This window comes from Lepidochelys olivacea (assembly GCF_965140295.1).
Source record: "Lepidochelys olivacea isolate rLepOli2 genome assembly, chromosome: 10".
Taxonomy (NCBI): Eukaryota; Metazoa; Chordata; order Testudines; family Cheloniidae; genus Lepidochelys; species Lepidochelys olivacea.
In genome coordinates, this window is record NC_140420.1 from 56617713 (window position 1) to 56632353 (window position 14641).

The window sequence follows — 14641 nt, forward strand, 5'->3', positions numbered from 1 at the left end:
TGGGACTCTGCAGGGGATCCAGGTGGGTGTAGGGGCTCAGCAGGGGGGGAGTCTGGGTGCTGGGAGAGTGGGGCTTGATGGGGAGGGGTCCAGGTGCAACTGGTTAGGGCTCAGTGGCATGGGGGTCTGGGTGTGGGAGCTCATCCAGGGGGGGCCAATTGTAAGGGGGTAGGGCTTGTCAGGGTAAGGGTTTGATGGTCCTGCTTAATGGGGGAGCCCAGCTGCTGCTGAGGGGATGCCACATGCCTGACTTCTGCTTCCCCCCGTGATTCCCCTTTTCTTTCCCATCTCATCCCCCTCTCCCACTGCCCCATCCCTCTCCCCTCCCTCCCACATTCCCCTCCCCCTGTCCTATTCCATCCCCTTCCTTCCCACTGCCTCTTCCCCCCACCCCCTAGCCCACTTCCCTCATTTCCCTGCTCTTCCTTATCCAGCCTCACCGTTGGCACTCACTGTCGCACAGAAAACAGGAAGGCTCCCAGCACATAGAAGGGGAGCATAACTGGCACTCGGACCAGGAGGCGGCATTCAGCTGCATAGTCCACACACAGTCTACTTCGGTGGGGCAGCTTTGCACTTGCAGAAATGAGAGGAAGAGGAGTGGTACATAACCCAGTGTGCCCCCCATGTCTCGCCTCTGTTTGCGGGGAGGAATCCTCCCCAAAAAACTGTGCCCGCCGTCGTGCCCCCCGCCCCCCAAGCCGTGTGGCTTCCCTTTGCTTCCCTGCTGTTTTCTGCAGAGAAGCACAGGATTTCAGGCCCGGGAGGAGGGAGGGGGTGTGGGTCCTGCGGGCATGCAGTCTTGCAGAATTCCCCCAGGAATAAGGTAGTACAGTGTACATATATTGTGAGGATGCGGGCCACATAACGCATAAACAGCTGCATATGCAGCCCATAATGTAAAGAGGTTGAGAACCACTGTCCTAGGGGTTCATGTTACCCTTTGAAAAAGTCCTTCAATTTCAGGTTCAAATGAACCCAGTATTTCCAAGTGAAACTCACGCTGTCTTTGCATCAGCTCATGCAGAAATAAAATTTCATATGGTTTTGCCACAAAAGCATCAGTTGACTCAGATTTTAAAAATATCCATACTTAGCTTTTTGCTGAGTCTCATCTGAGTTCATAATGTAACCCCGTAAAGCCCAGGTAAGTTTATCAGTGTTTCCTGCTTAGCTGCAAACACTTAACATTAGTTGTGAAGGCTGAACAAAAACTCTCTTGTAATTTCAAGAGTGGCTATAGAGTGAACGTGCAGGGTTTTAACTTTGACTGTTTTAATCTTCAAGTGGACAACACCAGAAGTAATCTGTGAGTGGATGTTTGCCTTCGGCACAGTGTCCCTTAGCTGTAACAGAACAGATTTAAGACATTCCTGATGTTCCTGGTATTAAGAATTGAGGGCTTAGTTCAGGGATGGGCAAACTTTTTGGCCCGAGGGCCACATTGGGGTTGCAAAACGGTATGGAGGGCCGGTAGGGAAGGCTGTGCCTCTGCAAAAAGCCTGGCCCCCACCCCCATTCGCCCCCTCCCTCTTCCCTCCCCCTGACTGCCCCTTCAGAACTCCTGACTCTTCCAACCCCCCTGCTCCTTGTCCCCTGACCGCTCACTCCTGGGACCCCTACCCCTAACCGCCCCCCCAGGATCCCACCCCCTATCCAACCCCCCCTGTTCCCTGTCCCCTGACTGCCCTGACCCCTATCCACACCCCCACGCCCTGACAGGCTCCCCGGGACCTCCTACCCATCCAACCCCCCCACTCCTTATTCCCTGACCACCCCCTCCTGAGATCTCCGTCCCTAACTGCCCCCCCAGGACCCCACCTCCATCCAACCCCCCTGTTTCCTGTCCCCACCATCCCAGGACCCCCCGCCAGGGACCCCACCCCCTATCCAACCCCCCTGCTCCCTGTCTCCTGACCACCCCTCCGAACCTCCGCTGCATCCAACCGCCCCCTGACTGCCCCCCGGGACCTCCTGCCCTTTGTCCAACCCTCCCGCCCCGTTACCATGCTGGCAGCAGGACAGGCTTATTGGAAAGCCTGGGAGGTGGGCAGGCACAAGCCGCACTGCTCGCTTGGCGGCATGGCTGTTGGGGAAGGGCCGGGGACTAGGCTCCCTGGCCGGAAGCTCAAGGGCCGGGCAGGATGGTCCCGCGGGCCAGATGTGGCCCACGGGCTGTAGTTTGCCCACCTCTGGCTTAGTTGTTTGCACTTGATCTGTGAGCATCAGGGAACCTCAACACACTGTTGGGCCCTGCTCACATAGTAGGAAGATCAGCAGGCTCCAGGATTTGTCCATAGCGAGGGAGTGGGTTGGAATTATTTCCATCCTAACTGCAAACTGTCTGAAAAGATAATGTGGCCTCAGGCTGTTTTAGCTTTCCTATGAGCCTCTCTTTCCTATTGAATCCCTCCTGTAAGGGCAATTTCTTGTGGCAGCCTGAGGCCCTTAAGGGTCATACTGTAATAGGGTCATACTGCTAAAGAGCTGGGGAGAGCAGCAAGAAGCCCCAGAGTATAGAGAGGAACAGAGTCCTCCAGGTGGACAACTTTACTGCCTATACAGCACACTAACCCTCAAAGGAATGAGGTTATCACCTCTGAAATGATATCAGATCCTGCTGGCCTGAGAAACCAATGAAACTTGGGTGAATTAAGGTAGCACAGAAATAACATATTCGTGGAAACTTACATGGAAAGATTTTTACAGAACTTTAACTCTGTAGTCCTGTGGGTCTGATTTTAGTGGAATAATTTATGGTAAACACTGCAATCAAACATTACTATACATTCAGAATATGCCCTTCAAAAGGGTTTGGACTCTTCTAACCCTTCACTTAGATAATACAAAAACTATTTTTATGTTTTTATATAATACAATTTTATTTTCTAGGTTAAATCTTAGTTTGTTTCCTACTGAATTTCACCATCCTTAAAAACCATGAATTAGGAGAAATGTATGAGAACTCTACACATAATTTTGAAAGATGATTCATTTATAGTGGTGACTAATCTAGATAATATGAATTTAGTGAGTAAAAGGATAATTCCATACAAGCTAAAAATATTAGTTTTGTTTAAGTGTTTAACAAAGTTGAAGTAAAAAGATAACAGGATTTCAGCTTGTAATTGATTAAAACTAAATTATTGTACACTGACTACAGGCTTTTGTTACAGGCTAAAGTTTTCAAAAGTCTCTAAGTAACTTAAACACTAAGTCTCATTTTCAAAAGTGACTTAGCAGTTTGGATCCAACAAACAAACCCCTACCTCAACTAGACACTTCACTACACATGCTTTTCCCCCAGAGAGTATGAGAGAACAACCACCACATGACATGTTAGTCATGTTGCTTAATGTACTACTGGAAGATGCTCAGATACTAATATGTGCAGGTGACATTAGAATCTATGTCCAACAGAGCTGAAATAAGTTTTGAAAGCTAGACAGGCATTTTAAAATATTTTAGCATCAGTCTGTGCAATAGTCCTTGAACTCCACTGAGACATGAAAAGCTCCAATCCTTATAGAAGTGATGACATTGGTCATGCATACCATTACTATGTGAACTTTTTTACTTTTGGGGAATAAGATGTAAGAAGTGGGGATTGGAGTAGAAATAGTTATTTCTAGCAATACATCTATTGGCTAAACTGTATGGAACCTGTGTCAGAGTAGCAGCCGTGTTAGTCTGTATTCGCAAACAGAAAAGGAGTACTTGTGGCACCTTAGAGACTAACCAATTCATTTGAGCATGAGCTTTCGTGAGCTACAGCTCACTTCATTTAACGGAAATCAAATTGAACAGTCCCTGCCTAAAGAAACAAAGCTCCTTAAGAAGGGAAGAGGGTGAGCGGCTCCTGGTACCATGAGTACATGCCTCCCCAGGCAGCCCAGGGCTATGGGACACCTTCACAGCCAGCCGTGCCGCTTCACTGGTTAAAAAACCCCGTTTCACAATATTGCTTGGCCCTGGCGGAGCAGCAAGGGCCAGGGGACGACGAATGAAAAGGAAGAGCCGGGGCGACGGAGGGGGCCGCTGAGAGTGACGCGAAATGAACAAGGCCTTGGCACCAGGGGAGGGCAGCACAGACAGCAGAGCCCGCAACTGGGCGCTCAGTACCGCGGCCAGCGCCCCCCTCCCCGCTGACCCTGCCCCTCCAGGGCCCGTTCGCTTCGCTCCGGCTGCGGCTGGGTATCCCCGGGCCGGCCCTGCCCTGGCGGCGCGGGGGTGGGGGGAAGCCAGAGCGCGAAAAAACTGGACCGGAAGTGGTGGTTGCTAAGGCAACTCGGGAGAGGTTTCCGCCGGCCAAAGCAAAAGGAGGCGGTGGCTGCGCGGCGTGGTCGCCGGGTGGCCGCGCGGGGAGACTCGTTTCCATGGTGCCCAGCAAGTTCCGGCCCGGCGGCGGCGGCGGCAGGGCCGGGCCCAGCACTGTAGGTGCCGCGAGGGTGAGGGGAGAGGATTAGTAGCAGCGGCCGCCGCGGGAGGGGAGGGCGTGGGCCCCGCCAGTGGCAGGTGCGGGGCTTGTGAGCTGGATGCCTCGGATCTTGGCTGCCCCAGGGAGCCTTGTGCCCTTTCCGCGCCCGCCGGGCTCCCTGGTCCCCGCCCCACATATCCTGGCCGTCTGCCGCCCAGTGCACGGGCAGTGTCCCGGCACCCTGGGGCTATCACCCCTCGTAGAGGCCATGGCTCCATCCCCCCTTCTCTCAGCCTGCGGGTGCGGTCCGCAGGATCCCCCCACCCGTGCCCTGGCTTGCTGCCCCTACGAGGCCGTGCCCAGCCCCGCCCCACCTGCCAGGAGGCGACGATTCTCCCCCGCCCCGTCTCACGCCGAGGCTGCTCTCCTCGCTCTGCTCCTGCACCCGTGGAAACGCAGGCTGGGCAAGCTGCTCCCTTTTGCTAAACGCGAGCCAAAAATTCATCTTTGTCAGGACTTCGAATGTGTAAATTACTGTGTTAATGCTCAGTGTTGTTGTCTGGATTATTTTTTCTTTTGCATCTCATACCCTTAGAGATGGGGAATTGCGCAGGTGGGCAGGTAGTCACAGCAGCTGTTTGATTGCCCTTGGATGCTGCTTGCTTGTACCATCGTACATGTGTTTCAGGGAACACCTCAACACCATGACAGCTTAAAATTTGCCAGGCTGTACAGTACACTAGCAGTGATTATGATCAGGAGGATGGAGTATATTTACATGTACACCTCTACCCCTATATAACGCAGTTCTCAGGTGCCAAAAATCTTACCGCATTATAGGTGAAACCGCGTTATATAGAACTTGCTTTGGCCGCGAGACTCATTTCCATTATTAATAGTCATTTCCTGCCCCCTGACTCACCCCTCAGAACCCCCGACCCATCCAACCCCCACCCCCTGCTCCCTGTCCCCTGACTGCCCTGATCCGTATCCACACCCCCGCTCTCTGACAGACCCCCTGGGACTCCCACGCCCTATGCAAGTCCCCATCCCCTGACCGCCGCCCCCAGAACCTCCGAACCATTCAAACCCCTCTGTCCCCTGACCGCCGCCCAAAATCTTCTGCCCCTTATCCAACCCCTCGGCCCCAACCCGGCAGCGTGTTGGAGCCAGACACGCTGATCCGCTGGAGCAAGCAACCCCACCCCCCAGAGCACTGCTTTACCACATTATACCCAAATTCATATTATATCATGCCGTGTTATATCAGGGTAGAGATGTATGTATGTTTCATACTGTGCCCCCTAGGTGTGTGAACTGCTTTGTACATTTCTACTAAACAGTTGTGATTATTTATTTAGAAGTGTTTTGAAAGATTAGCTTTAAGCTTTGTAATGTAAATAATAAACATTTTAAAAACCTGATATTTGTCCCTTAAAAAGGTCTAAGAGGGATATTTTTCCATTTAAAAATGTAACTACCTCTGAGGGGGAGAAAAAAAAAAGTGGTTATTTCAAGCTGGTTTTTGTATGTGTGCTTTAATGACTAAGACTATGTCTACATTACACACCACTTTCAGTGGGGTATAGGGTATGTGTAGCTATGTACCTCAGTGAAAAGCCAGCTGCATCCATACTGCAGGTGTATAGCTACATGTCTCAGTGTGAAAAGCTCTAACAGGTGAGTAAGAAGACCTCCCCCTGCCGGAGTCTTTCCCTGCTGTGCAGGGAGGTTCCAGCAGCTCTATTGTCGGAGTCTTTCCCTACACTAGGGAAATGCTCCAGCAGCTGGGAGGCAGGGCGACACTACATGACTAAAAATAGCATTCTAGATGGGAAGACACAGCTTGGGTGAGTAGAGAGCACTGTAGGGTATGTACTCATATACATAGTCACGCCCTTCCATGTGTCTTTACTTCACTGTTTACACTGCTGTTTAAACTTCTGCTGGGGGGCTATTTGAGTATGTACTCTACATCAGGGATGGGCAAACTTTTTGGCCCGAGGGCCACATCTGTGTATGGAAATTGTATGGCGAGCCATGAATGTTCACGAAATTGGGGTTGGGTTGCGGGAGGGGATGGGGGGTGCGGGTTCTGGGGTGGGGCTGGGATGAGGGGTTTGGGGTGCAGGAGAGTGCTCTGGGCTGGGATCGAGGGGTTTGGAGGGTGGGAGGTGGATCAGGGCAGGGGATTGAGGTGCAGGAGGAGGTCAGGGGTGCAGTCTCCAGGCGGCGCTTACCTCAAGTAGCTCCCGGAAGCAGCAGCATGTCCCCCGTCCAGCTCCTACACGGAGATGTGGCCAGGTGGCTCTGCGCGAGCTGCCTCCCCCGCAGCTCCCATTAGCCACGGTTCCCGGCCAATGGGAGCTGCAGGGGCAGCGCTTAGGGCGGGGAGAGCATGTGGATCCCCTTGGCTGTCCCTATACATAGGAGCTGGAGGGGGAACATGCCGCTGCTTCCAGGAACTGTGCGGAGCGGGGCAAGCCCCAGACCCCACTCCATGGCAGTAGCTCGAGGGCCGGGTTAAAACGTCTGATGGGCTGGACGTGGACTGTAGTTTGCCCACCCCTGCTCTACATACTACCAAAAGATGCATGCAGTGTAGACCAGAGTTCCAGATGCTGCTTGAGTGTAAAATGGAAAGAAAGTATGATGGGGGTGATCAGTGAGTACAGATTACCATAAATGAATATACTTTTGTCCCTTCTGCCGGTATTATCTAAGACAGCCTTCTTTATTGGATGAATTATTCTATTTAGAGAATTTCCCTCATTAATAAGGTATATTTAGCCTTTTGTTTTAAGCAGTCGGTTTTTGCAAAATGCCATCTGTTTTTTGGGTTTTTTTTCAATTTACAGGTTAACAACTGTGGACTTCACCTGGTTCTTCAAACCTCTTCAGTGGCAGAGAGAAATAAGCCAGTAAGATCCAAATATGATTTTTTTTTAAATTACTGAAATGTAACTTAATTAGTTATTCCAACTGTATTAGTTAATACAGATGCAAAAATACTCTTATACTTAGTATGTTGTTTTGTAAAGATTTATTTCCGCCATCGGGGACAGGTGCTATATAAAATAAAAGCACTGGGGTTAATCACTGCTTTGCTATGAACCCAGAATAAGTTTCAGCATCTTGTTGTGCCTCCTTTCTGTTTTTCCTACTGCTCTGGGTGGGGAGTCTATCTGGTGCAGTGCATGTTTTCCAGTTCAGCTGTGCTGGCCAGTGTATTGTGGGGGGTGCAGTCATGTCTCAATTCCCATCTTTTTCTTCTTGCCTATGTGCTTGAGGAAGTGGAAGAGTGGCCAAGTAGAGACTGCTCCCCCTCTAGTACCACTCTCCAGCATGTGTTTGACTCATTATTATTAAGAAAACAGATTTCTTGTTACTGTATTCATGCCTAGTACCCTGAAAATAATTGTATATTGCACGTGCAAGATTTGACATTGGAGGCAATCTTTTTTAATCTACTGAATTCTTGCATTTATATTCTAAAAATAAAGATCTTCAATAGAATTATTCTTTTAATGGATATCTATTTTATAAATAACACATTTTGGCTGAGATTTTCAAAGCCAGCAAAACAATGTAGACACCCAGTAGCTATTAATTTTAATGGGAAGTGGGTGTTCAAATTCTCTAGGCAACTTTGAAAACCTCAGCCTAACTGAAGTACTATTTGTACCTTCTGTCCATTTTCTTGTTGATAATGAAATATTTTAAATGAACATAATTTTATCTAATCTGTTTTAGATATTTATAATATGCCTGTTCAATAAACCTGTCATATGAAGTCTTTCTTGTACTTCACAGTGAAATCTGAATATTACTGCCTTATTGAAGTGAATAATACATTTTAACGTGGGATAAATCAGCTATTAATGATCATTCCCCAGAAAAGAAATATCTACCTTAAATAAATTATAATAACCGTGTTCCAAATTTATACAGTTAACTGTAAAACAATATGTGTGTTTAAAAATCTTGTTTCACATATGTCATATTTTAAACATTGTGTTGCAGTTTGAATTCAGGGTAAATAAAGACCAGTCGTCTTTCCACAACAGGCTCTTGCAACATGATCTGGAAAAAAACTATTCAGGAAAACAAGGTAAAGTTTCCTTTTCTAGTTAACTTCTATAACCGCATTAATTATAGAAAGAAAAAGTGTGACTAGCAAACAGGAACTTATTTAACAGGACATACACTGAGTACACTTTGAAAAATAATTATTATTTCTGGCATATGAAAGACTTGACTGTATTCTCATCTTGGTGCATGGCCACAGGGGAGACTAGCTCTAGTTATTATTTTTTGTTTGTTTCAAATTCACTGTAATAATGTAATATTGGTGTTGTTTGCTGCTTTACCACGTAATGCTATTTGCCAATTCATTATTTAGGTAATGTAGTTTTTCATATAATAATCATGTCTTGCTTTATAAAAATCATAGAAATTGTCCATCATTTCATGGAAACTTTGTAAACATGTAAACATTTGTAGGACAACACAGTGAGTTTTGCACTGAAATAGTCTGTGCTGTGTCAGCTTTGAATGATAGAATTTAAATGTTTACAAGGCTGTTAATCCAGCATCTTGGAAAAAGGTTATTTCTCAGTCTTCTGATGCTTTTTTGAAGTACTTTGAAATCAGGAATTTTGTCACTTGCACTACTATCTAGTTACCAGAACAGAATATGTAGGGAGTTTCAGTGTAAACCTGGGTGTCTGACATATCACACACTGTTAATTTGCTGCTTAGCTGAGGAACTAGCTCTTTAACACAATTACAGACCTAGTTTTGGGGAACTAATAGTTTTCTTTTGAATAAGGTTGGGGAAATATGTTAAATATGGGGACCATCTACTATGATGATATCCCTTGATATCAAAAGTAAGAAAGTAACCAATATTCATTTTATGTGAATGTATTATGTTGAACTTGTGTGTGTGTGTGTGATTACTGTCTCCTATTCTATCAGTACCCATAGGCTCCATGAGCTCAAAAAATTCAGACTGTTTCTCCTAAATCTGTTGCTTCAATAATTGGGATAGTTGAATAGTTCTTTCTGGAGCACTTTGTAACTTTTAACTATCTGTGCCAGAAGAAGAATTTTTTGTTTGTTTGATTGAACTAGACAAGACTGTTTTTAGATCAAGGTCCTGTTTAAAGAGGAGAATGATTCCACTGGGAAGAAAATAGGGGTCATTTTCCTCGTGAATTTTTTTAAACAACAAAACATCTTAGCTGTATGGCAGTGAAAGCCATATAAGATTTCACTGCCAATTGTACTGTGGATGGAAGGAGCCATAAAATTCATCATGTTTTTTGCCATGTTGCTGCTGCCTGCATCCTACAGGAATTGTGATTGGAGTGAACATAAGATTGGTTTGATTACAGTGATATGGAAGTCTCCAAACACCAATCGGTTTTTTATGTATGTGTGACATACCATGGTACAATCCAGACTAATGAGCAACTGTGTCACCCCTGCCCTGCAACCTTGGGTGCCTTACAATGCCTTGCTGAAGTTGCTCTCACCTGGGCTGCTCACAAACAGTCTTCCAGCATAAGTTTCTGTTTATGGCGGCAGCCTGCCAGACACACTTGGGTTACACTCTAGCTCTCACTAGCCTTGGTTTTATTGCAGGATGACCCCAATAGACCCCCAGTCTTAGATTTCCCCTCAGAAATGTATGTCCTGTACTGCCTAGCCCTCTCTTGGACAGTACCAGTTATATTAAGTCCATTATTCCTTTAAGAGATATGCACACAACTTGTCACCCACAATGGAGTTACCCAGAAACTTCAATTTAAACACATTGGATTAGACAAAACAATAAAAAAAGTTTACTAACTACAAAGAGAGAGATTTTAAGTGAGTACAAGTAATAAGTTACAAAAGTCAGAAATGGTTACAAGAAAAATAATGTTTACTAATACCTAACTTAACAAACTATATCAGATTCAAGCAGAGTTTCTCAGGACATGCTTTCAGCAGTCTGACTGACCAAGCCCTATAGGTCAGGACCCCTCCCCCAGAATCTAACAGATGTTTCCTTTGCTGCTTCAATTTCAGTGAATGCGATAGGCAGGGAGAGAGAAAGGGGAGCCTTGGGATGTTTGTCCCTCCTTTTTCTAGTTTCAGTCCCTCTCTTGAGAAACATTTCCAGCTGAGCACTAGGAGTCAAAGAATCTGTGTGGAAGGATGTTCCCTTCTGGGTTTTTTCACCTGTTTGACCTTTTTTTATTTCCCTTCATGCTTGATGACTCTGTGCTCTGTTTAATTTGCATTTAAGCAGTAAACACATTCCTTTGTTTAGGACAGACCTGTTTGCCAACTTCTGTTTTGGCAGGAGTCGGGGGTTTGGAACATATGTTAATAACATCATACAGGGAAATCTTATAACTTCACATATAATGTTGCCACACACATTTTATCAGGATGATACTGACCAACAAATTATCAGTTTTCAGATGATACCTTACAGGGCATACTTGTACAAAGGTTATTACAATAGTGTGTAGGGTATGAATACAGGGGTGTATTCTGTCACAGCATGTCCAGTTCTTTTTAAAGAATACAAATAAACAAAATACTCTTTAACATAATGATTTTGTAGACAAATAAACGACTGATTTCTAGATAGCTTGTGTAGTTTATTTCATTGGCGCTGGAGCACCCACATGGAAAAAAGGTGGGTGCTGAGGAGCCCCTATCATCTCCCACCCCCCTGCCTGCCGGCGGGTCCCATGGATCAGCGCCTCCCACCTGCTGTGAACAGCTGTTTCGAAGTGCAGGAGGCTGGGAGGGTGGGGGGAGGAGTGAGGACATGGCACGCTTAAGAGAGGGGATGGAGCGGGGATGGGAAGGGGTGGGCCTTAGGAGAAGAATGGAGTAGGGATGGGGCCTGGGTGAGAGCCGGGGTCGAACACCCCTGGCTCTTCGGAAAGTCAGCTCCTGTGGTTTATTTTATTGTGCAATGAACTGCAGGTTTGTGGTAATTTATATTTTTTCCTCCAGGAGATGGAAGATTATTGACCCCTTTGGTGCGTAATAAGCAAGTGTATGTCCCAGTAGCAGCCAATTTGGCAGAACTTTCTGGTCTGGAATTGAAACAAGGTGCAGGCTGTCTATCAGCATTTGGAGATTCTTCTATTCATACTCCTACAAAATCCAGAACCCGACAGGGCTGTCATAGCGCTGGTCCAAATATTTCAGGTAACTATGGAGACTAGTCTGTGTTGATAAGTAGTCCAATTTTTTTCTTTCTAATTATGTGTCTTATGGAAAAGTTATAGGTTACAACTCCTCATGCCTCTCCAGTTGCCAGGATGTGTGGCTAATCAGAAAGCACTGGCTGCTAATCCTTTATGTTTTTGTATTATGAGTATCAGAATGAGCCTTATCAATAAATTGTTAGTTATAGTTTTACATTAAAAGGACCTCTTTTCTTAAATATAGATTTCTTCTTCTTCTTCCCTAAGTTTTGTATTGTCTGTATGAACCATTGTCCAATATTATACCATACTCCACGCAGGCTTCCTGTTACATTTCAGATTGTTTTTCAAGTCTTTGATCTTGCATGTATTGGTCCAAACAATTAAATTAAACTTATTTAATTTTCTCTTTGGTCCTATCTATTCATTATATCCCCCCCATGTCATTATTGCTTTTTTTGTGTGTGTGTGTGTGGGGGGAGGAATTATCTTACTCTCCCTCTCTGCTCCCCACAAAAAAATAAAAACGAAGTTTGGGTTGCTCCAGGAATTTAGCATGAAAATTAGGGGAAAGTGCCGAAAGTGTTATGTTTTTAAACAAGAATCCTACCTAATCACAGTATTCATCAGTATGTCTGGTCCAGGGGCAGGCAAACTTTTTGGCCTGAGGGCCACATCAGGTTTCCAAAATTTTATGGTGGGCCGGTTAGGGGAGGCTGTGCCTCCCCAAACAGCCAGGCGTGGCCTGGCCCCCGACCCCTATCTGACCAACCCTGCTTCTCGCCCCCCTAACGGCCCCCTCGGGGCTCCTGCCCCATCCACCACCCCCGTCCCCTGATGGCCCCCGCCCCGAAAGCCCCCCACCACCCCATCCAACCCTTCCTCTCCTTCTGACTGCCCTCCCGGGACCCCTGCCCCCATTCAACCCCCCTGTTTCCTGCCCTCTGACCACCTCGACCCCTATCCACCCCCCCAGCCCCGACCACCCCTTCAAACTCTCCTGCCATCCATCCAACCCTCTCTACCCCCTTACCTCGCTGCCTGGAGCGCTGGCGGTGCTACAGCCATGCTGCCGCACAGCACAGAGCACTGGGTCAGGCTGGGGGTCTGCAGCTGCACTGCCCCAGGAGCTCGCAGGCCCCTCCCCCCCCGCCCAGAGCATTGCGCCAGCAGCGCAGTGAGCTGAGGCTGCACGTGGGGCGGGGGGCTAGCCTCCTGGGCCAGGAGCTGGGCTGGAGGGTCCCATGGGCCGTAGTTTGCCCACCTCTGGTCTAGTCTGACTTTAGGTTTAAAACAAAAAGGAATGAACTTTTTGATGTGTCAAAGAAACTATTCTTTGTTGCTTCTTTCAAACTTTCTTCCTCACCCTAACCCCAATTTAAACTTATTTTAATTATAAGGGAAGGAGGAATTCGTGCAATCAGCTATAGGACTTGAGCCCCCATTCTTATGGGTGGGGGGAGTATGGGCACAGTGAGCTATTTCAGAAGAATAGTTTTTTGGTGAATAGTTCTCCAAATAAGTCAGAGGTTTTCAGGCTGCTTTGGTTTTGTATGTGTTTTAATGAATTTTAAGCCCCTTCTCCTCCCCGCCAATTATTTAACTATTAAGTACAGTATAGACTCCAGAGTAGCCAATTAAATTATGTCATCAAAATAGCCCTTCCTTTCTTTCACCATAACAGAGGGAGACATAGGGCCCATTCCCATAAGGTGCTGTGAACTCCTGACTGTGTGAATAATTCCATTCAGCACTTACTTGACTGGACCTTATAATGTGAGGCTGCTTCATTTTATTGTATTTTTAAAATTAAAATATCATCATCCACACCCACATGGACATATTTCCCCCTTTAAAAATATGCCTAACTTCAGGCATAGCCAGTTATAGGCTTAGAATTGGGGTGAAGTAAAATAAAATTCTTCTAGTTCACCTCTGTTTCATTTGGAAGATGTCTTCCTCAGAGTTCAGATATTGCAGTTAAATCCATGAATGCAACCTGTAACCCGATGTCTGAATGATTCTGGAGCATTCTAATACAAATAAAGGTAACTTCAAGCAGGTTCCAAATTTACAATATACTATAAACAATCAGTTGGTATCAAGCTGTGTAAAATCAACCAAATGAATAGTTACGTTTCTAAAAGCATATGTATAGTATGGTTGTAGTAACTTATAAATAGCACAAGAGAAAACATGGGTAAATAGTCATTCTAATATAAACACTGGGTAGAGTCAATTAAGTACTATGATGGAGTCCTAACATACATGTGAACAATGCATATCTTTTAATTTTTGGCACATAGGAATATTCTACCTTTATTCTGCAGAATTAGTGAAGCAACTTTTAAAATTTCTAAGTCAAGTTATTTTTTGTACGATTTTCTAATAGATAACATAAATTTTGGGAGCAGTTCATCAATCACAGCATTTCCCATTCTGCATCGTGCTGCTGATGAAAAAATACTGAATTCTGATAGGCTGACCCTTGAAAGGTGAGGAATGTTCCAATAAGATATATTTGAGAATGGTATGTTGTGTAGATGAGAAAAATGTGCACTGCACTGCACTTAAAACTTCAATGTAATTTGTCATAAATTTGACAAATATTCCATTCGTGCCTGGTCTCAGTTTGAGAGCTAACTTTTTTTTAGGGTTGACAGATATCTTTTTTGTTATATTTGAATGGGCAAACTTTTGCATTTTAACTCCTTGTAGTTTGGTCTATAATTTGAATTCTGACATGCCAGAATCTTTAAACTAAAGACGGTCTCTATTATTATTAATTAGTATTATTCAACTAATGCCCAGAGGCCCCAATTAAAATTTGGCCCCCATTTTGTTAGATGGTACAGAGATATGAAGACATGGTCCATGTTGGCCTCCATTGCTGTGGTGGCTGAGTACTACTAAAAATTTGTTCTCACAACACTCCTCTGAGGTAGAGAAGTATGGTTATCACTGTTTTAAAGATGAGGAACCGAGGCACTGAGAGGTTAAATGA

At 45.8% G+C, this 14641-nt stretch overlaps 1 protein-coding gene across 3 annotated transcripts in view; it reads left to right on the forward strand.

Annotated features, from left to right (window-relative positions):
- LRRC49 (leucine rich repeat containing 49) overlaps nt 1-14641 on the forward strand; it is a gene marked incomplete at its 5' end in the record, with an annotated part of 130612 nt that overhangs the window by 3439 nt on the left and 112532 nt on the right. The window contains 5 exons of one of the 3 annotated variants that reach the window (XM_084641338.1): nt 4298-4448; nt 7276-7338; nt 8441-8528; nt 11441-11638; nt 14030-14132. In XM_084641338.1, the coding sequence (XP_084497464.1) occupies nt 4377-4448; nt 7276-7338; nt 8441-8528; nt 11441-11638; nt 14030-14132 (524 nt within the window). Of the gene's footprint in view, nt 1-4297; nt 4449-7275; nt 7339-8440; nt 8529-11440; nt 11639-14029; nt 14133-14641 lie in introns of those variants that run through there. The other 2 variants (XM_084641339.1, XM_084641337.1) reach the window with 2 other exon arrangements.